General features: G+C 39.9%; 1 protein-coding gene across 4 annotated transcripts in view; it reads right to left on the reverse strand.

Moving 5' to 3' along the window:
* The window catches only part of U2surp (U2 snRNP associated SURP domain containing), a 60,998-nt gene extending 39,478 nt beyond the window's left edge, over window positions 1-21,520 (reverse strand). Inside the window, exons 1-9 of one of the 4 annotated variants that reach the window (XM_006975181.4) lie at window positions 21,377-21,520; window positions 11,672-11,716; window positions 9,742-9,873; window positions 4,087-4,185; window positions 2,284-2,398; window positions 1,564-1,697; window positions 740-807; window positions 144-238; window positions 29-61 (exon numbers count right to left, since the gene is read on the reverse strand). In XM_006975181.4, coding sequence (XP_006975243.1) covers window positions 29-61; window positions 144-238; window positions 740-807; window positions 1,564-1,697; window positions 2,284-2,398; window positions 4,087-4,185; window positions 9,742-9,873; window positions 11,672-11,716; window positions 21,377-21,421 — 766 coding nt within the window. In that variant the 5' untranslated portion in view covers window positions 21,422-21,520. Of the gene's footprint in view, window positions 1-25; window positions 62-143; window positions 239-739; window positions 808-1,563; window positions 1,698-2,283; window positions 2,399-4,086; window positions 4,186-9,741; window positions 9,874-11,671; window positions 11,717-21,376 lie in introns of all 4 variants that reach the window. The other 3 variants (XM_006975180.4, XM_076576830.1, XM_076576831.1) reach the window with 3 other exon arrangements.
* Window positions 21,521-23,248: the final 1,728 nt, after the last annotated feature.

Consider the following 23,248-nt stretch of genomic DNA (forward strand, 5'->3'; position numbering starts at 1 on the left):
TTCAAAGAGCAAAAAACTGTATTACCACCAGATGATCGATTTCTTCTTGAAGGCACATCCACTTAAAGGGAAAAAAAGAGAACAACTCTTAGTTTTTAAGATAATAAATCATAAATACATACATTAAAATAAACGTCACTTACTAGAACGTCGCTGACCATCAGAATCTGACTGAGGAGGCTCAAATCGACTTAACCTGCCTTTTGTTTTATGTCTCTCATCACGTTCTTCCTGAATTCTGTTGAAAATATTTAGCAGACTTAGAGTAAGCCAAATTCATACTTAGAAACAGAGCTTATCGAAGTAACATCTTCAAATAATGTAACGTATTTGCATTACCAGTAATTATAACCAAGATTAGTGAGCCCCTCAAGTTACAAGACAGGAACAACCCTATCTCTACAAGTCCACACTGAAAATAATGTCTCTTTGGGGGTGAAAAGAAAATTCAACATGAAACTACTGCTTACATTTTTGCTCTTAATAGATCTGATGACCTCTACCCTAGTGAATAAATAGGATTCCAGATAGGAAATAAACCAATTGAATTAAATCTACACATGACAAGCAGCAATGGACACTGATTACATGCTAGTTGACTCTCAAGCACATACTACCATCTATTGTAGCTACAGCAAGCTCACTTGTAAGCCAGCTGATAACTAGTATACATACCAACATCTGATATAATTATCAGTCCAGGATGCCTATGATAGAGAATTCTCCCTATAAAACTTACTGTTTTAGTTCCTCTTTGAAAAGTTCCAAATTGCTTTTTTTCTTTTCTTTCTCCCCTTTCTTCAGTGGCTATAAAGAATATGATAAGTTACAGTTGAAAACAAAGATTGAACAAGATTTATGGTTTGACAGTGATAAAAATCTTCTGGGATTGCAAAATGGCAATTTTTGAATAACTGAATATACTAAGAGTCCACCCTAATTATACAGACTTTGAAGAGCAAATTTTAAGGTGTGTGAATTACATAGCAATAAAGCTGTTATATTTTAATTGCTTTCAGAGCTATCTTAACAGCCACACAAGAAAAATCAATCTCACTATTTAATGTAATCATATTTAATTAACCAAATGTGGCTCCAAGTAGCCTGATCCCTCATTTATCAACCTATTATCCCTTATAAAACTCCTATTTCTGATGAATAAAAACTCTATAATGAGAAATTAAAAGACAGATAACATCAGCTCTGACAGTAATCACTAAGAAGTTCTAAAACCATCCTGAGAAACATGTACATATTGCTAATAATTTTAGGATCTTAGTTTCAGAACGGTTGAAAAGAACAGTATTACCCTACATCTACAAAGCTTCTGACTTACAACATATAATATGAATACAGTAACAAATGTTCAAGGGTGTTACTGCCATGTCCTAACCTAACCTGACATCACTCATCCACATGAATTACCGAGTTAGGCAACATCAAAACCCAACACCTACTCCAGACTTGTAAACCATAAAAAGTTTCTTGCAGGGGATGCACTCAAAGTACCAGTAACAATACCAGCTTCTAAAATAAATGCTCAATTATTTAATAATTACTTACGGGTTTTTTCGTTTCAATCACAAGAAGAGATGGCGGCCTTTCATTAGATGACTGATTTGGAGGATTTTTCTGATCTGCAAATCTTGAAGATGGCTTATAAATTTTACCTCTTTTTTCATCTGTTTCATGTTCATCTGAAATTTAAAATACTAAGTTGTAAAACTAACTTCATATAATTTTGGTTTTTGTTATTTTTATTTAAGAAGAAAATTAAGATGCTTGTAGTATTAAGATTTGAAGCCGGGCGTTGGTGGCGCACGCCTTTAATCCCAGCACTCGGGAGGCAGAGCCAGGTGGATCTCTGTGAGTTCGAGGCCAGCCTGGGCTACCAAGTGAGCTCCAGGAAAGGCACAAAGCTACACAGAGAAACCCTGTCTCGAAAAACAAAACAAAACAAAACAAAAAAAAGATTTGAATATGAAATTAAATTTACATTATTATCACTCTACCCTGAAAAGTCACAATTTAATCACATTATAGCAAAACTATGAAACATTAAAATTTCTGCAACATAATCTGCTTTTTTTTAAGCTTGGCACTAAGTTTTTTGTTTTTTTATTATGAATTCATTATTCCATATTTGGTCATTTAGTTGCTACTTAATCTAAGCACTAGAGGGTGCTAATAGGAAAGAAATGTGAAACTCAAAAGTCAAAAGTCTTCCATAACTATATTGCTGCGTCACCCAAGGTTTGTTCAAATCCAGATCTCTGCTCTTACCTTTAGCTGCATTAACAACCCCGCCTCGAACAAATGTCTTCACTTTATTACCATCACTTCCTTCAAAAGCAGCAAGAAATTCCTCATAAATTTCAGCAGCTGCCTTTTCATCCTCCTAAAGACATAATGAAATATTAGTGACATAAGAATTGCTGTTTGGGTGTGGCTTGACTAGTTTTTGGCTTTTGAGGGATTTCACGATGTAGCCCAGGCAGACCTGAATTCACTATATAGACCGGACTAGTCTTAAACAGAGATCTGCCTGCTTCTGCCTACCAAATGCTGGTATTAAAGACACACTATGTACAGAGACAGCTCAGCAACTAAGAGCACAAGACAAATGACTGTATGAAAACATATTAGCCTATTACTATCTGAGAAGTTCTCCAAAGCACAATGACTTAATTCATCAAACATAAAAATTTCATTCTCAAATAACCAAAGATACAATACAAGCAAAGCCACAGCACCTATTTCTAACATGGCATTAAAGAAGAAACTAGAGGAACTGACATTCTCAACTATACATCATCTAACGTCCTCAATATATATGAATAAGAACACCAAGCTGAGAACGGTGGCACGTGCCTGTCACTTCCTAGGTGAGGGCAGGAAGACCGAGTTCCAGACCAGCCTGAGTTACTAATGAGACTCTGCCTCAAAAACCCAAATCAAACAGAAGAATGGAGCACCAGGAAAGAAACACATCCAATAACAAGGAGAAAAGTGTTGCTCAATAGAGGGGTAAGTATATCAATAAAAGGAGTGTCTAGTGTCAGAGAAAGATGCACAGACTTCCCCATAAATAAAACTGGCATAAAAACTATTTGAAAAGAGATAAAATGAAATCAATACTTTGTATTATATGCCAAGAAAAACTGCATGAAGATCAAATTTTCTTAAAAATGGAAACAATCCTAGGGATTCGTTGGGATTCTCTTAAGAATGCAAATCCTAGAAGAAAATACAGGGAAATTCTTCTATACGCCAGAAATGAAAAAGAAAGGAAAAAAACTTTGGTTAAAACAACAAATCATGGGAAAGACTTCCCAAGTGATTATAACAATAGTTTATATAAGAATAAAATCAGAAGAAAAAATTAAAAAAAAAATAAAATAAAACAGGGGGAAGGGGCTACTCAACTGTATCCCACTGAAAGAAATTCAAATTCAAAACTACACTGAGGTATTATTTTTCACACTACAGAGTGGCAAAGAGTCCTTCAGTAAGATTCACTACATGAAAGCATATGAAGGTGGGGTCATCACTTTTATTAATATACCATTCACTCCAACAATCTCCCCTTTCAGGAATATGTCCCAAAAGGAAAACAAGAAAAAAAATTAAATGCACCTATTCATAAAAAGCATTTGTAATATAATGTCCAAAGAGTAAAACCACAAATCCCTCAATAGGATTTTAAATGAACACAAAGCTATAAAAATGTAAAATTTTTTCTATCCTACAAGTAATCACAAAGATGTAACATTTGGTTAAAAAAGATAAATGGAGGAAAGTACTCTCACTCTATAGGTTATCATCCATCTAAGGGAAATGGGTACAATACAGTACACGCACATACAAACACACACTCACACTTGGTCAAAAAATAACTCATCATCACACAGAGCTATAACTCAGAGGAAGGCAGAGCAGCTGAACTCATCTAAACTCCCTTATGTTAGAGACCTGACTCGTGTGGAGCTGCAAACATCTAAGCAGTAAGCCCTTCAGGAAACACCGCTTCTAGTCCCCTTGCCCACTCATTTCCAAGTATAACCTAAAATACACTTCAAACGTTACCTTTTTCTTCAGCTCCTCTTGTTCTTTTTTACTTAGAGTTCGCTTTGCTGTGCTCATTTTTCCAATACTGAATGCTTTAAGCTTGTTTTCTAGAAGAGGCTGTGAAAAGAAACAGAAAGATTATTTTGTCTTTACATACATATTTTAATGTTACCTCTGAATTCTAACATACTTTAATTGATAACCAAGTCTTTAGAAGAGTTACTGTTTTAAAAGTACCAATGCAAAAAAAAAGCTGGGGTTACTCCAAGCAGATGCCGACCTCAGGCTGGTTCTTATAAATACTCATTCATTGAGGACTATTTAAACTTGGGCCCACCATCAGCTCCCAAATAAATACACAGAGACTTATTCTTACTTATCAATGCCCGGCCTTAGCTTGGCTTGTTTCTAGCCAGCTTTTCTAACTTAAATTATCCTGTTTATCTTTAACTACGTTTTTCCTATGGGCTTTTTAACCTTTCTTTTTCTTTATATCTTTCTTTCCTTCTTACTCCATGGCTGGTCCCTGGTGCCCTCTTCTTCTCCTTCTCTCAATCCTGACTTTTCTTCCCTAGATCTCTCCTCCTATTTATTCTCTCTGTCCACCAGCCCTGCCTATTTCTTTCTTCTGCCTAGCTATTGACCATTCAGCTCTTTATTGGACCAATCAGGTGTTTTAAGCAGGCAAAGTAACCTTTACAGTGTTTAACTGTAACATTTGTTTAAAATGTAACATAACAGAATGCAACACATCTTTGTATCATTAAACAAATATTCCACAGCATAAAGTAATGTAACACATCTTAAAACTAATATTCCACAAAACCAAGGCTTAGAACAAAAACAAAAGCATAGAGGAGGGAAAATATAGACATTGATGGGCAAAAGTAACAATGACAGAAAACAGATCATCAAGTGGGAGGGGCATATGTTTCCACTCTCAGGAAGCATCTGTAATTTCCATTTCAGGTATTAAAAACCACATCACACCCTTTTATAACTTGATTAAGTACCTCACTTATCAAAAATACTGATATTTAACATTTCATTTTCTTTGCTGGGAATGTACCATCTACTGCAAATTTCAGCTTTCAGCATCTATAAAACTTTATCAATAATTTTTGAACACACAAATGAGCATCCTCAATCTGAAAATCCAAAATTTGAAACACTCCATACCACAAGTAGAAAGTCCCACAACTGATCTTAAAGAACAGGTTGCAGTCAAAATCCAGGTGCAAAATACCATGTAACAAATTACCTTTGGGCTGTATGTATAAGATATATATAAAACATGCCAGGCAGTGGTGGCGCACACCTTTAATCCCAGTACGCGGGAGGCAGAGGCAGGTGGACCTCTGAGTTCGAGGCCAGCCTGGTCTACAGAGCTAGTTCTAAGACAGGCTTCAAAGCTACACAGAGAAACTCTGTCTCAAAAAATAAATAAATAAATAAATAAATAAATAAATAAATAAATAAATAAATAAATAAATAAATGAATAATTTTTAAGAAGATATATGCAAAACAGATGAATATTATGTTTAGACTTGAGTCCCATGCCCTCAGGTATATGAAAATATTCCAAAAAATCAAAATCTTGAAAAAAAAATCCAAAATCCAAAACACTTCTCATGCCAAGCAGTTCAGATACTCAACTTACATAAGAACACTGTATCTGGCAGCACTAAGTAAACCCAGTTGGTTTAAAAAATACAAAGTGGAAGTCCTCCTTCCATCCTCCATCCTTTCCTTTGCCCACTGCCATCTCCACACCCACAGGCCTAGCTCCAGATGTGGAATGGGGTTGGGGGTTGCCTCTGCCTGATAAATGCAGCTCTCAGCCCTCAAAGAAGCTTCTCTTTGTAGCAGTAGAAGACCATTACAGAAAACTACAACTGTTCAAAATATAGGAACAACTGACTGTGAGGTGCCCAAACCCAAGGAATTGCTCAAAAACACAGCTGGAGAAAGAGACTTAAGAGCCAGAGACCAGCAAGTCTGCTTTGAGACTGTGTCTCCTAAAAATGAAAATGAAGCCACACCCTGACAATTTGGCTGCATAAACAGACCTGAATAACACCACCAACAGACATCTTAAGTGGAAGAGGGAAATCTCCAGTGGCCCTACCTCTAGACAGAAGAGAGGCCACTAAAGACTGCTGAGAGGGAGAATTAGTCTTCCCCAGGGATGAGGCCCACAACTGGTTATACAATACCAAGAGGTCAGCCCTAAAATCATATACACATAAGCAACACTAAAACCAACTCAGCAGGGTGTGTGTGTGTGTGTGTGTATGTGTGTGTGTGTGTGTGTGTGTGTGTGTGTGTGTGTGTGTGTGTGTAAATAATCAAAGAAAAAGAGGACATGAATTTGAGAAGGAGTCAGAGGGAGGAAAAGGAAGGGGGAAATGATGTAATTTTATTTTAACTAAATTTTTAAAAATTAAGAAAAAGTGCAAAAAGTTGGGAGGGGGGATATAAGAGGAGTTGAAAAAGGAAGAATGGATGAATAGTGGATTATATACATATGAAATTCTCAATTTTTTTTTTCCGTTTTTTTTTTTTTTCCTTTTTTTCTTGTTTTTCGAGACAGTGTTTCTCTGTGTAGCTTTGCGCCTTTCCTGGAGCTCACTTGGTAGCCCAGGCTGGCCTCAAACTCACAGAGATCCGCCTGGCTCTGCCTCCCGAGTGCTGGGATTAAAGGCGTGCGCCACCACCGCCCGGCGAAATTCTCAATTTTTTTAAGAGAAAACATTTTTAAAGAATTTAGTACATTTTAATTTTATTTATTTTTTGTGTGTCTGCATGTGAGAGACAGAGCACATGTACCAAGGCATATGTGTGAAGGCCAAAACACAACTTAAGAGAGCTGGTTCTCAGCCGGGCAGTGGTGGCACACACCTTTAATCCCAGCACTCGGGAGGCAGAGGCAGGCGGATCTCTGTGAGTTTGAGGCCAGCCTGGGCTACAGAGCGAGTTCCAGGAAAGGCGCAAAGCTACATCTCGAAAAACCAGGAGAGAGGGAGAGAGGGAGAGAGGGAGAGAGGGAGAGAGGGAGAGAGGGAGGGAGGGAGGGAGGGAGGGAGGGAGGGAGAGAGAGAGAGAGAGAGAGAGAGAGAGAGAGAGAGAGAGAGAGAGCGAGCTGGTTCTCTTCATCCACAATGTAGGTCCCTAGGAGCAAACTTGGGTGGGTCAGGTTTGGTGGCAAGTGCCCTCACAACCTGAGCCACCTAGCTGGTCCAAGAAAACAGTATTTTTATGAAGCCTTCATATGTACAATTTAGAAGTAGTTTCCTTCTGTAATTTGATCTAAATAGTCTATAGGTTTTCAGTTGCTTCATGTTACTCGTTTGATTCATAAACTTTAAAGGTAGGATTATTAATTAAATATAATCTAAAACCCTGAAATTTGAAGTTTTTCTCTTCCTTACTAAAATGAGAAGTTAACAAAGAACTAAATTACTTTGGAAGTGTAGTATGGAAGAGAAACATTGAGGCCACCTACTTTGAAGTTACATTAAAAACCCTCTGGGAAAGAAAAGCAGTTAAAAATACAAAAGGCAATCAATCAAGCAGTCTCTCTCTCTCTCTCAGATTTTTACTTATTTTATGAGTGTTTCGCTTGCATATATGCATGTGATGCACAATGAGATCAGAAGTGTCAGATTCCCCTGGAACTGGAGTTACAGATAATTGTGAGTCACCTGTGGGGTACTGGGAACTAAACCTTGGCCCTGGGCAAAAAATAGCAAGTGCTCTTATCCACTGAACCATCTCTCCAGCCTCAAAAGTCAATTTTTTTAAAACAAATTCAAAAACACCTTTTCCTCAAAAAAGAAAGAAAAATGTCTTGCCATCATTCACTGTCATTGGAGTTAGCTTCAAAGTTTAAACAAATGAAAATTACATAGAAATTCAAGAAAAAACACAATTTTAAGAAACAAAATTTGTGGCTTGGAATGGTTGGCACATGTTTTTAATTCCAGGATTCAGGAGTCAGAGGCAGGCAGATCTGAGTTCGAGGCCAGCTTGGTCTACAGAGCAAGTTCCAGAACTCTCAGGGCTACACAAAGACACCCTGTCTCAAAAAGCAAAAGGGGGGGAGGGTGTGAGAAGAAGGAAGAGGAGGAAGAGGAGGAGGAGGAGGAGGAGGAGGAGGAGGAGGAGGAGGAGGAAAGAAAAAAAAAAAAACAAAATTCATGTGCTCAAATTTTATTAGTATCCTAACACCTAGATTTAGATATCCAGAAGAGAAAACGGCAAAGAAAATTACAGAATGTTTCTCAAAGAAGCAATATAATCATTTTTGTAAGTTAGCTTTTGGGAGGTTTGGGGGGTTTTTTGGGGGGGAGGGGTTGGAGACAGGGTTTTCTCTGTGTAGCTTTAGAACCTGTCCTGGAACTCGATCTGTAGACCAGGATGGCCTAAAACTCAGAGATCCTCCTTCCTCTGCCTCCTGAGTTCTGGGATTAAAGTTGTGTGCCACCACCACCCAGTGAGATCCTGTCTTTTTTAAAAAAATAGAAATAAAAAAAGTATGATCAGTGTTTAATGCTGGCTGATGACTTAATATTTTCTGAACTTTTTCACAAGAAAAATTATTTAAGTTGTACACTTTTTTAAACTAGTGCTAGGGAGTGAATGGAGGGCCTTATACATGTCAGACAAGTATGCTACCACTAACTTATATACCTACCTCAAGAAAAATGACTGTAAATAGATTTTTACACACTAAAAGACCCAGTGATGCTTTGTAGTAAAGAACCCATTTCTCGAGGGCAGGTTAGATAACTCAGTCAGTGAAATGTCTACACCAACGAGAACCTGTGTACGGATCCCCAGCACCTATGCAAAAAGCCAGTGGTAGGGAGGTATGTGTCTGTGACCCCAGCATGTGGATCTGAGGCCCAATGGCTAGCTGGGCTTGCAGAATGCAAGAGGAGCTCTAGGGTAAGTGAGGGGCCTTGGTTCACAATAAACTACGTGGAGTGACTAAGAAAGATGCCCAATGTTGACCACTGGCCTCTACTTGCACCTACACACACACACACACACACACACACACATTTATACATGTACAAACAGAGAAGAGAACCTCTTTCTGTGTTCCTGATTGTCCCAGGACTCCACTTACCCAAGTGACTAAAATCTAGTCCTGTTGTTTTCAGAGAGAATATACGGTCTTAGAAACAAGGACTGCATCCTTTTTCATATTGTGTATGTGTTCATGTTGTGGGTAGGCAGTGTGCACACCAAGGCATGTCTGTGGAGGTCATAGAACAACTCTGTGAAGTCATTTCTCTCCATCCACCTACACACAGGTTCTAGGGATCCAACTTGTTTCTAGGCGTGCACAGCCAGCACCTTTACCTCCTGAACAATTTCACCAGATCCAAGGACTGTACTAATTGCCTGAATATGTCTAGTAATTCAATAAACATGACAATAATCACTTTACATTCAAATGTTTAAGTTTCAAATAAAATTAAACAAACATCTTCAACAAAATGTCTAATATAAGCTACAACTGTTTCTTTAAATAAATGGAGTTTATTGCTAATAAAAAATATTAATTTCAGATAACTGAAAATGAAACAAGTACAAAACCACCATACTCAATCAAGGACAGAGTAAACCGTTAGCCATCCTTTGTCATCTTTAGCAATACTCACTCTTGAGAGATTCTGATGAGGAGAATCACAAAGGCTTTCACGGGCACTTTCATTCCTATAATTGTGTTTTCTTGGGCTTTTAGGTCGCGTTCGACTTGGCATATCACTATCTGAGGGTCCAGATGCATCCATCTTCAGATAAAGTTTTAAAAATGGTTTCAAAAATGACATCAATGGTATTAAAAACTAGAATTAATCCAAAGTGTCTACATATTGACAGTTTTCACTAGGTTATCTAAAAAACACATTATTAGCAACACCAAGTTCATAAGTAAATTCCTTAAGCGATTTTCTAACCCTGACTTACCCTTGAAAGCTCAAAATATTACACTGGAAACATCTGTTACTCTTCCCTTCTCTTTCAAGAAAATCATCTGTCAAATACCCAAGTCAGATAATGGGTTTATTAGTTCATAAAGCAGTTATGAACTACTACAAACACACTTTAGTAAGTAGCAGACCTTCTATGTACTTGTTTCATCACAGGATATGAAAACCAAAGACTCATACACGAGTGGAGTCTTAACAATTTTACAACTTTACTTTTTTTTGTTTTAACAATACTCATTTTTTTTTCCTTTGAGTCAAGGTCTGTTAAAATAGTGGGTCAGCTTCAATTTCATGATCCCATGATCTTCCTTCCTGCTTTATCCTCCCAAATGTTGGGGCTACAGGCATAGCCCCACCCTGCTCATCCACTAAAATATCCTTAAACTAGCATACTTTACTGTAGAAGATGGGAATGAATGAAACAGTTTATTTTGGAGTCACTTCCTTGATTCATGCTAATGTGCCAATATTTTGCCTACCAGCTTCTGTACTATCAGGGAAAATGTCAACACAATGAGAAAGGCAAATAATGCCTTGGCATTTTTACAAAAGGGTTTTTATATTTTGGCCTACATGAAGCATGGGAGGAGAGCACATGTGCACTTGTTTGTGCAGGAGTCTGGAAGCCAGAGGTTGTTGTCAAGTATTTTCCCTAGTCACTTGCCACATTATTATTTGAGGCAAGGTCTTTCACTGAACCTGAACAGAAGCTGGCTAGCCACCAGAGTGCTCCAGGGATCCATCCACCTGTCTGTCTCCCCAGGACAAAGAGTAAATGAAACATAAACCACCATGCCCAGCTTTCACACAGGTAGTGTGGTGAGCATTTTACCTACTGAGCCATCTCCCAAGCCCCTATTACGAAATAGCTGAGTTCATACACTTCTAAAAGGTTCTCAACAGCTTGTAGGAGGAGTCTGCACACCATACTTTGAATACTGTTATAACACAGGAAAAAAGTATTCATTGCAACATTCAAATGCCAAAAAGCTTTAAATGAAAAAGGTATATAACCACTAAGAAAACAAATACATGTAACTTTCTTTTTCTTTTTTTTTTTTTTGGTTTTTCGAGACAGGGTTTCTCTGTGTAGCTTTGCGCCTTTCCTGGGACTCACTTGGTAGCCCAGGCTGGCCTCGAACTCACAGAGATCCGCCTGGCTCTGCCTCCCGAGTGCTGGGATTAAAGGCGTGCACCACCACCGCCCGGCACATCTAACTTTCTATAGTGGAACATTATATCATGATAAAGAACTGATCAGCACTCTCTATGCCAGCTTATTTTCAGGAATCTCAATAGGCAAATACAATGTGCAGCAAGAAAGGGGTGTATGTAAATGTAATCAATATATAAACAAACACATTCATGTACACAGAATTTTTTATGAGCACAATAAAAAATAAGATATACATGTCAAGTTTCTAGTGCAATTTGAGGGAGTTTATATACAATTTGAGGAAGTTTATATAAACAAAACACAAAGCCAGATACACTTAAATGTTCACACAATATAACTGTATTCATTTACCATGTAATTCATACATATAGACATATAAAGAGAAATTGTATTTTAAAGAAAAAAGGTATCTTTTATACTTACATGCGCATCTGAAGACCCAGATGAATGTACTTCCGATGATCGGCTCTACAAGTATCAAAATAACAAAAGCAAGTATTTAAAGGATCAGAAATTCTTTCTACATTGTTTCTTATGCTGCAGAGGTTTAATCTTCCCTAGCTTTCAGCAACTGTTTTTCAGCTAATGAAAATGAACAATACAATGGCATTCTCTGGCTCACAAAAAAAAAAAAAAAACCTGCTAAGTAAATTCTTTAAAATTAACTGCATATTTCCAAATATGACATAAATGCAAATGAAAAATCTGAACTGTAACTACCTTTTCATAGTACAAGCTGCAAACCTAACACTATTCCTAACAAAACATGTATACAAAGGCTTCTCCCAAGTCCCAACGTTAACATTGCCAGAGCAGCACTTCTTAGGACACAGAAATCTCTGTTTTTCTAGTCACTCACAACAAACATAAATAATGGGTTCTAACAGCAAGAAAACACACATCTTAACCTTCATTGCTTAGGAGAAGGCTCAAAATTCACTGCAGAACTAGTTCAAGGAAAGGAAAATTTTATCAAATCTTCATGCTCAACTGGCTGTAAGAGATCTGCTTCTGCCAGGCTGGTATAGGGCATCCTTAGTCTCAGCACTCAAGAAGGCAGAGGCAGGAGGACCTCTCTAATAGAAAGCTCTGGGCCAGTCAAGGCTACACAGTGAGACCGTGTCTCAGGGAAAGAGCAAGTAAGCGAGCTGGCTAACTATTTCTAATGAAGCATGCCACAGGCTAACTTCTGGCACAGAAAAGAACTGTCTTTAAATACTGCCATTTTGGGGGATGTCAACTGTTAAAATGTCACATTACTTTTTTCTTAAATGACACATTTCAGAGTACACAAGGTGCTGAGTATTGTTTTAATTACCTCATCTACAACATTTACTTCTCTGAAACCCAGTGAGCCAAGCCTTAAGAAAAATTAGTAAGAGGCAGCAGGCACTGCGGCCCCTACCACCTTCATCTTTCTCTGTATGGTTTGTCCTCATCTTTAAAGTGCCCTCCCCGTAAATGTTCTCCCAGCTAGCCTTTCTCAAAAGTAAAGAGGATGTGGGGTGCAGGGGTAGCTACCATGTAAACTCTGTAAAACACATCTTGATATCTTTAGTCATCTGGAACTTAGAAAATCCATAATAACAAATACCTACTTTTACAAAGGATGAATTCAGTCAAGAGGCTAAAGGAAAACAACTACTTTCCAATACACTAGTACTAACCCACTAGGAAACAAAAATAATGTAACAGTTAACAAGAAACAGAAAATACTCAGAACTAACTTTAAAGATTTTTTTAAAAGGAAAAACACAAACTTTATGAAAAAATCCATTCATCCAAATCACTTTTTGAAGACTCATTCCTGGACAGGAAAATTCAATATTAAAACCATATTAAAATTATCCAAAATTATTTATGTATGTAATACAACTTTATTCAACAGCTCAAAATCCCAAAGAGAACTCTTTGCAAGTAGCAAAGGAATTGTCAAGATAACCCTGAAGTTTACATAGAAGCAGGAGCTTGCAAGACAGCAGCTTAAGAAGACAGCATCTCCTTAATCTGTGTATCGTCGTCATAACCAAATGGCCTTTTCTAGGATTTATCTTTTTGTTTTCATTTCTAGGATTTCAAAATAAAAGCCACCAGATACTCTTTCCCCAAAGTTAAGTCTCTTCAGACGCCAGACATTTGTAATCTAATCATCAAGACTATCGTCACTTAGGACCACTGAGACAGCAGGTGAAGGTGCTTGCCAAGCCTGATGACTTGAGTTCAATCCCTGCAATCCACCTGGTGAGATAGGGCCAGCTCCCACAGCGGTCCATCCTGTCACCACAATAAGTAAAATAACAAAATGTAAAACCAAAAATAAAAAAAAAAAATGCTATCACTTAAATAACTGTTCACCAAGTTGGCAAACAATCTCAAAATCAAAGGTAACCAGTTCAAAAGTCAGCTACAATGTGATAAACTTGTAAATAAAGCACTAACAGCAGGACCTGAGAAGATGAATCAGCTGATTTCAACTAAGGTAAGATGTCAATACTTTCTGCAAACCTTTTACCAATGATATGCTGCTTAGCTACCCAGCATTCAGATCAGAATAATTTTAGACTTATGATTAACAAAGAGATGCAAACTGAGGTTCCTAAGACTTTTACTTTATGTGCATGGGTGAGGGTGAGTGTGTGTGTGTGTGTGTGTGTGTGTGTGTGTGTGTGTGTGTGTGTGTGTAGAAGTCAGTTCTCTCCCTCTACCACCTGAGTCTCCAGGGATTGCACTCAGGTGGTCAGGCTCGACAGCAAGCACCTTTCCCTGTGACCCTTTCCCTGGCCTAGACACTAATTTAAAGAAAAAAAGACTGCTGAAACAATATGGTTATACCACAAGAGCACATCTGGCCAGGCAAATCTTAACCTGGCAGGGAAAGGAAGATTGCCAGGAAAAGCTTCTAGGAAAGGGTATGAAGATATCTGAAGTAAAGCCAGCAATTCAATAACCTCTAACCTCTGGCCCTCCAACCTTCAAATTCTTTCTAATCTATATTTTGGAACAACTCTCCTAAAGGACTTTCCAGCTCTTGTTTCATTCCCCACATTCAAACCTCCTCACAATTCAGCCCAATCACTATCTGTCCAATCCTTATTCTCCCCATGAAAGTGCACTGAACACTACCTGGACTAGTCATTCAACAATTAATTCATTTCCCATTCATTTTCTGTCTTCATCTTCCCCAGTTCTTTCTAATACCCCAAAATACAACCTTCAAAGCTCTGCTCACTGTTCAAAGCAATCAATCAAATTCCACTAAGCTCTGGATAGCTCCCAATCTCCACTCAAGCCTATCATTTCCTTACTTTCAGATACTTCTGACAGGTCTGCCTTGTTCTGTATACTGACTCTCTCGGGCTACACAGCGTGCCCCCCCAAACTCTGGAAATTTCTTGTTTGAAATGTTGTATCTCAGCATTACACTCATGATCATGCAAGAGAAAGAATTTCAATATAACTGTTGACTTATACCCAGTCTACACAAGTGTCTACCAAAAAAGCTGCACTCTAGACTACACACTGACCGCTCATTACAAGTGGCTATTCAAGCCAAACCAAGGTTTCCACTTAAATTTGGGGGTTGGGGAGATGGCTCAGTGGTAAAAGAGCACTGGCTACTCTTACAGAGGACCTGGGTTCAATTCTAAGCACCCACATAGCCGCTCACAAGTCCCAAGGAATCCAATGCCTTTTTCTGGTCTCTATGGGTACCAGGCACATACATGGTCCACAGATATACACGTAGACAAAACACCCATACACACAAAGTAGTACTTTTTAAAACTTTAAGAACATTAAAACATTCTGTATAATAATTATTTACTCATACTCATAAATACTATCAATATAGGAAACACTTAAATACATTTTTTAATGTCTAAATCTTCTTAAAAGTTGAGGAACAAACCTATAGCTCTTAATAGTCTCAAGTGTTATTGGCTTTCAAAACTTATTTCCAGAACTGAGGGTGCACCTCAGTAACAGAGTGTACACTCGGTATGTACAAGGTCCTAGAATCAATTCCCAGTGACAATACAGTTTAAGAGGAAATATGCAAGATTAATTTTTTATTCTAAAATTCCATAACAAAATTTTTATTATTTATTTCAAAATTGATACTCAGTGCTGGAGAGATGGCTCAGTGGTTACGAGCACTGGCTGCTCTTCCAGAGGATCTGGTTTCAATTCCCAGCACCTACATGGCAACTCACAACTGTCTGTTAACACTTTCACAGACAAACATGCACGCTAAAGATGAATGTGCATGAAATAAATTTTTTTTTAAAAAAGTGATGCTCTTTGTAAAAAGGGTGAGAGAAACAAAGTCTTCAACATGTACACCAAATGATCTCTTCATTCATTTGCCACTATGGTAAATGACTATGTTTTCTAAGGTTTACTTTCCAAGAAGAAAGTATCCAAAATAAAAGCCAAAAGAATTAAAACAAAGGCTTTTAGAAAACAAATCAGTCCAGTAAGATAATACTGTTTAACACCAGCAGCCATAATCTAGCAAAATAGTGCTGAAAGCTTGTCTAAAACACAGGATCTAAGCAGTTCTCAACCTGTGGCTCATGATCCCTTCCAGGTCAAACAGCCCTTTTACAGCAATTCCAGTTCCAGGGAACTGATGCCTTCTTCTGACCTCCTTGGACATCAGGCACAAACATGATGTACATACATTATTACATTCAGGCAAACACTCATACACATAAGATAAACTAAACATATAACTAACACCAAGTCTAAAACACACTCATCAAGAAAATGGGAGTTCAGCCGGACGGCAGTGGCGCACACCTTTAACCCCAGCACTCAGGAGGCAGAGGCAGGCAGATCTCTGTGAGTCCGAAGCCAGCCTGGTCTACAGAGTGAGTTCCAGGACAGTCACCAAAACTACACAGAGAAACCCTGTCTCAAAAAACGAAAAAGAGAAAGAAAGAGAGAGAGAAGAGAAAGGAAGGAAGGAAGGAAGGAAGGAAGGAAGGAAGGAAGGAAGGAAGGAAGGAAGGAAGAAAATGGGAGTTCAGAGACCAGAGATGTAACTCCATTAGGAGAGTGCTTGCCCAGCATGTACAAGGCCCTGGGTTTGATCCCAATACTTTATACACCAGAGGAAGTGGCACATGCCTATATTCCCAGCACTCAGGAGGTAGAGAGAGAAAGATGAAGAGTTCGAAGTCATCCAAAGCTACATAGAGAGTTTGAAGCAAGCTCATTAGACCATGTCTAGGAAAAAAGGAAGGAGGGAGGAAGGGAGGGAGGAAGGGAGGGAGGGAGGGAGGGAGGGGGGAGGGAGGGAGGGAGGGAGGGAATAAAGGATGCAGGGAGGGAGGGAGGGAGGGACTAAGTTCAAGCTGGACATATGATCAGGCCTGTAATCCTAACACCCTGGATACTGAATATTTATTATCCAGGGTGCTAGGATTACAGAGTCCAAGGCCAGTCTAGGCTATATAATGAGTTCAAAGCTAGCCTAGGCTAGAATAAGATCCTGTCTCAAAGAAATGGGGAGGAGGTGTCATATTTCCTACTTCCACTCAAAAACACAACCAACCACCAAAAACATAAACCATTTTATATTTTAAGATAAAGTTACAATCATGACATATTAAAGGTTCAGTTTCAAGCTGGCAAACTATGAAGAGCTGAATTTTCAAAGTTTGTGTTCTGCTTGAAATTTTTCATACTTAAATCTTCACCTCTCTCTCTCTCTCTCTCTCTCTCTCACACACACACACACACACACACACACACACACACACACACACACACGGGGGGGGGGGGGGATAAATGGGAATCTCAAGCCTTAGATTCTAATTTTACTATTTTTTAAGCATTACTTTTTTGCTAGTAAGCAGTCTTTCAATTCAGTACTACATGCTCAACTATTCAGTAGTTCCTGTTTTATTCATTCACCTCTATAAGATAATTTTTGATGGTAGTGTGCAACAACTTCCTCCAAACTAAACCTCCATGTTGGAGAGAAGATCTTAAGACACAATATTCTAAAGGGAGGTGAAACATTCCATCCTGCAGGGAAGCTCAGAAAATAATCCAAAAGCTTCAGGAAGTTCCTGAAACTAACCAGGTATCCTAGACTGCTACCTTTTCAAGGGAATTAAGTACTGAAGACTCCTGAGAGACATTCTCAGACCAAAGACACCCTAAAGAGACCAGCTAAGAGGCCCAGAAGACACTCAGACAAGCAAAGTTACCTGGAAAAAGCTCAGACCAATTGCAAATAGCTTTTTTTTGAGTCATTTCTTCTTCTGTAAATAACATCTCATCCATATTCCTGAAAGTATGCCCCATAAAATATACTGGTTCACCAAGTTGGATGGTGCTGGTATCCTTACTTTGGTCTTCAGTCTGCCTATCAGTTCCCTATCTGGAGTTAAGTAGACTTTGGTTCACATCTCCCAGAAAGTATTACACAAGAGATTATTTAAAAGCAAAAAATAAAATTAAAATTAAAAAAGGTACTGGGGCAGGCAAAATGGTTTACCTGGTAAAGGTATTTGCTGCCAAGCCTGACAATCCTAAGTGTGATCTCCAGGACCCAAATAATAAAGGAAAAGAACCAACTCGTTCAAGCTGTCCTCTGACCTTACCCCATGCCCATACACAAACACACACAATAAATGCATTTAAAAAAAAAAAAGGAAAGGAAATGGGCACTGTCACTGCCACAGAGTATAATTGTCATTCTCTTCACATCCTCATTTGTATGAACATGCATAACAAAATAAAGTCAAAATAACATTTTTTTTGGACAGGGTTTCTCTGTGTAGCCTATAATTATCATTCTCTTCACATCCTCATTTGTATGAACATGCATAACAAAATAAAGTCAAAATAACATTATTTTTTGGACAGGGTTTCTTTGTGTAGCCCTGGCTATTCTGGAACTTGCTCTGTAGACCAGGCTGGCCTCAAATTCACAGAGATCCACCTACCTCTGCCTCCTAAGTGTTGGAAATTAAAGGCATGGACCACCACTGCCCAACAAAATAACAAATTTTTAATAAACTATTTTAATGTTTAGCAATATCTTAGGTTAACAACCATAGGTTCTTGTCTCTCCCCTCCGAATCAAAGCTGTAACACGGCTCCAAAACCCCTCCTGAAGCCAAGAAATACTTTAGTAAAATTTAAAAAAAAAAAAAAAGCAATAGGAAATTTCTGTTCGTTTCTAAAATATGTATTTAATGTCTAACAGGAGATATTAAAATGAAAAGCATAAAACAATTACATGAAAATGAAAGGGAATCAAGTTCCCTTATCAGGGACAACTACATACACTGTGTACATCATTTGACAATAAATACATAAAGTTAATTTTAAAGCTAAAAAGAACTCTAGTGGTTTGTGTATTTTGTAATTAAGAGACACTAAGGGGGCCAGGGACATGACTCAGAGAATATAGGCAGTTGCCACACAGCCTGGAGACCTGAGTTTGATTCTCAGAACCCAGTGTCCTCTGACTTTCATATATGCAACTGTGGCATGAGAGTCCACACACACACACACTTTTTGAAAAAAGAAAGATTTCGCCATTGTCAATGGCAAAAGCCCTGTATCTTGTACAAAGTTAACATTTTCTTCAATGTCTAGAAATGACTTAGTAAGTACCTCTATCCTGTAAATACCTGTTATTTCCAGAGAAAGAAATCAAGTCATATGAAAGGCTGGAAATTCCAAATACTATAGTACTAGCCAAAATGATCTTATAATCTCATGTCTGAACTTATATTCAAAATAAAACATCAATTTGAGCAGTCATTATGATAGCTGATGATTTAAGAATCACAGGATCAAAGTGTATCCTGACATTTTGAAAACCAAGAGCTTTCTATTTCCTTTTAAAAGTAAAGGGAGCTGGAAATGGTTAACACATACCAATAATCCCAACTCTGGGGAGATAGAGGGAAGGAGCATCAGGATGCTGAAAGTTACAGTGCAAGCTCAAATCAGCCTGGGCTACATGAGGCCCTGTCTCAAAAACCTAGCTAGCAGCCAGATGTGGTGGTGCACGCCTTTTTAGCCTCAGCACTCCGGAAGCAGAAGCAGGCGGATCTCTGTGATTTCAAGGCCAGCCTGGTCTACAATGCGAGTTCCAGGACAGCTAGGGCTGTTACACACAGAAACCCTGTCTTGAAAAAAACAAAAACAAAAACCCTAGTAAGCAGGATGGGTGAACATGCATAAGATTTACTTCATAGGCCTGGCGGTGGTGGTGCAGGCCTTTGATCCCAGCACGCGGGAGGCAGAGGCAGAGGCCAGGCTGGTCTACAAAGTGAGTTCCAGGACAGCCAGACCTATACAAAGATTAAGATTTTATCTGTAATAAAATGAGAAAAGTTGAGGCTCAAGAGATAATATTATCACAAATATATTTATTATCGAGTCAAGATTTGAATCCAAAAGTGTCTTGTTTTCAAACCTATAACCTTGCCACTCAATCACAGCACTTCCATACTAATGAAGAAATCATGCCAAAACTGAGTTTTGCAGACACCAGTAAGAAACCTGTTAGTAACATCTAAAGGACTATAAACTGAAAAGAGTATTAATAGAAAAATCCAACAAGTTACTTAACACTCAAGGAAGCAACTACACATTCACAGCCATGAGAAATATTCTTTTAGAAGGAAATCTGAACACACACTTTGAAAAGTTTTCAATGTATCCGGCCTCAAGTAGAGGACAGTTAATACTTGAGAAGAAAAACAGAATATTTATGGATGTGGCTAGCTTTATGGATGTAACAGCCTCCTTACACAGTGAGAAGCTGTTTTTGTCGTGGGTCTGAAATGAAGGCTGGCAGCATGAGGTACCCCTTTATTCACCTTCTCCCCAAGAAAGGTTAGGAGGGGAAATCTACTAGAGAGAAAGGAAACTAACTTACAGCAAAGGTCCGGTGTAAGCACACCCAAACTACCCCCTACCATAGTTTCACCTAACTAAAGAATGTTTAGTAAAGGCATTACTATTTGCAAAGAAAATATGGGGCAATCATTCAGCAAAATGACAGAAAAACTCAAGTCTTATTAGAAACAGAGAGCAAGTATTCAATGTGTTGTTTTTCAATAACGGCAAATACAAGACTCCCTTTTCTTAAACTTAATTACCTAATAATGGACTGATAACCATACACTTTTAAGTCCCTAGGCTCTTTTAAGTGTTACCCAACTTCTTGTCTCTGCATCTAAAGCCTCACAACTAGTTTATGGCAGTACTTATCACCTTCCATACCAAGTTGAGGGATGAGAACCTCAAAGCAAAATAATACAAAAAAACAAAAACGCACACGATTAAACGCCCTGGCCAAGATGGCAACTAACACCAGATGTTAACACAACCTTACTAACAAACTTTCAGAGGCCAACGGTTTCCCCAGCAGTGCACTGGGTTCCCGGTGAACTCTAATCCAAGGCTCTCTTCTTTGGGCACTTTCCAGGTCTACAGTCGTTTTCCTCTCCAGTAGAAACCCCACACAGTGATGGAGACCCCCCAAGTCTGCGGCCCTCCAAAGTGGCGTTCACTCTTCACTTCCTGAGAAGTGATGGGAAAGCCACATGTGGAACCCCGAGGCACAGAGAGCTGCTCCCTCCACACGTCCCGCCCCGAGGCCCCTCCACCGGCGGGCCTCTCCCACACTTGCGACCGTCCAGGCTAATCTCCCGGAAGGGATGAGAGAAACCGAGTAAAAGCTAGGAGCTAGTGAGACCCGAAATAAAGAAGGTGGGGGGTGAGGGGGAGAAACAGACCGGGAACCTTCCCGCCTCTCCCAGACGCTGGCCCCGCGGCCTCCGAGCGCAGCAAGATGCGACCCGAGGACGCCGAAGCAGTGTCTCACCACCGGTCTGACCCCAAAGTCAAAAGAGGGGCGAGCCCCGCTGGCCACCGCCCCCAGGCACGTTAGTGTGGGGCTGAATCCCGGCCGGGACGGACGCGCGCTCTCAGGCCTCTCCACCTGCGCACCTTGGTGCAGCGGTGCCAGGCCCACGGTGGCCAACAGGCCTCCGGCCCTCACCCCAGTAAGCTCTCGAGGGCCACAGGTTTCTGGGGGCCCCAGACCACAGCGGAAGACCCGCTGACTGACGGAGATCCCTAAGAAACTACCTTTGAACTGGCCTTCTGCGATCCGCCTGGCGTTTTGTCGGCCATCTTGAGCTTTGCTCCTCCTTCGGCGGAGGCAGCAGCGCGGGTGAGTCGAGCACCGAGGGAGCAGATCGCCGCCTAGCGCGCCAGACTCCAGCCAGGCTGAAATAAGCGACTGCCGAAATACAGAACTCTCCGGCGCGCCGTCCCGGGTGACTTCCGTGTCCCGGCGCTTCGCGCGCCCCGCCCACTCCGCTCGTCTTCCGGTGAATTGCGGCGGCGTCCAAGTCACGTTACAGGCGCCGCGGAATTTAGGGAATCTCCTTGACCCGAGTTTCAAGGCCAAGTGATAACTCAGTCATTTTCTTTCTCGAGCCAACGGGTGTTAGATGCGAGCGGGTTCTACTTCCTGGGGCGGGAAGGAAGCTGCTGCTTAAAAGAACTGCAGAAGCCACGTGGGCCGCGCGGCTCCGCGCAGAAAATAGATCTGACGGGCGAGACACTTGTTTGCGCCACGGCCCCTGGGGAGCTCTCAGACCTTGGTGGGAAGGCAGATTGGCAATCCGCTCACGTTAAAATGCTGGCCAGTGAGCTAGTGGTGGTGACTGCAGAGTTGAGAAAAAGCATTTGGCCCAACCTGAGGATGATCGGATAAAAACTGTTCAGGACGTCTGGGCATGGTACCCCTGCAGAGACTGAAATAATTTTTTAAAAAAAATCGTAGAGACGGTGTTATAAATCGAGCATATGTGTAAATTATTTATTTTTACTTGGTAGTGCAGGCACGCCGTAGCAACCGAGTGGCGGTTAGAGGGATAATGTGCGGTTGTTGCTCACCTTTTCACCACGTTCCCGGCATCGAACTCAGGTGGGCGGGTTTCCTCAGCAAGCGCCTTTTACCCTCTGAGCCATCTGCAGCCAGCGTCTGCTTTTGTAGAGCATAGTCACTAAAGCGGTGTAGCAGAAGATGGCTTTGAACTGCTGATTCTCTTGTCTCTCAGCCTTGGGTCCTGGGGTTACCGTCTTGGGCCACCATGCTCCTGGTTTTTGTTTGTTTGGGGTTTGTTGCTTAGTTGGTTTTTGTTTCTCGGGACGGGGGCTTTTTTGTTTTTTGGGTTGTGTTTTGTTTTGTTTTCTCTTTTTTTTTTTTTTTTTTTGAGACAGAGTTTCTCTGTGTAGGTTTGGAGCCTGTCCCGAAACTCACTCTGTAGACCAGGCTGCCCTGGAACTCACAGAGATCCTCCTGCCTCTGCCTCCCTAGTGCTGGGATTAAAGGCGTGCACCACCACTGCCCGGCAAGACAGGGTTTATTTATTTATTCATTTATTTATTTATTTATCTATTATCAGCTTAATAAGGCATAAATTCTTACCCTAATAGTGAATGAAATGTTTCATTGAGGCTTGCCCAGTAATTGAGTAAAACCAAAAATTATTATAAGCCACAGTCATCCTAGGGTCCCCCCTGCTATATACCCTCCCTGGTTCTGTGGGTTGCAGTCTAATTGTTCTTTGCTTTACATCTAGAATCTACTTATATGAGTACATACCATGTTTGTCTTTCTGGGTTTGGGTTACCTCACTCAGGATGATTTTTTCTAGTTCCATCCATTTGCCTGCAGATTTCATGCTGTCATTGTTTTTCTCTGCTGAGTAGTACTCCATTGTGTATATGTACCACATTTTCATAATCCATTCTTCAGTTTTCTTAATCCATTCTTCAGTTGTTTCCAGGTTCTGGCTATTACAAATAGTGCTGCTATGAACATAGTTGAGCATGTATCTTTGTGATATGATTGAGCATTTCTTGGGTATATGCCCAAGAGTGGTATGGCTGAGTCTTGAGGTAGATCAATTCCCAATTTTCTGAGAAATCGCCATACTGATTTCCACA

Source organism: Peromyscus maniculatus, chromosome 7 (genome assembly GCF_049852395.1).
Source record: "Peromyscus maniculatus bairdii isolate BWxNUB_F1_BW_parent chromosome 7, HU_Pman_BW_mat_3.1, whole genome shotgun sequence".
NCBI classification, from domain to species: domain Eukaryota; kingdom Metazoa; phylum Chordata; class Mammalia; order Rodentia; family Cricetidae; genus Peromyscus; species Peromyscus maniculatus.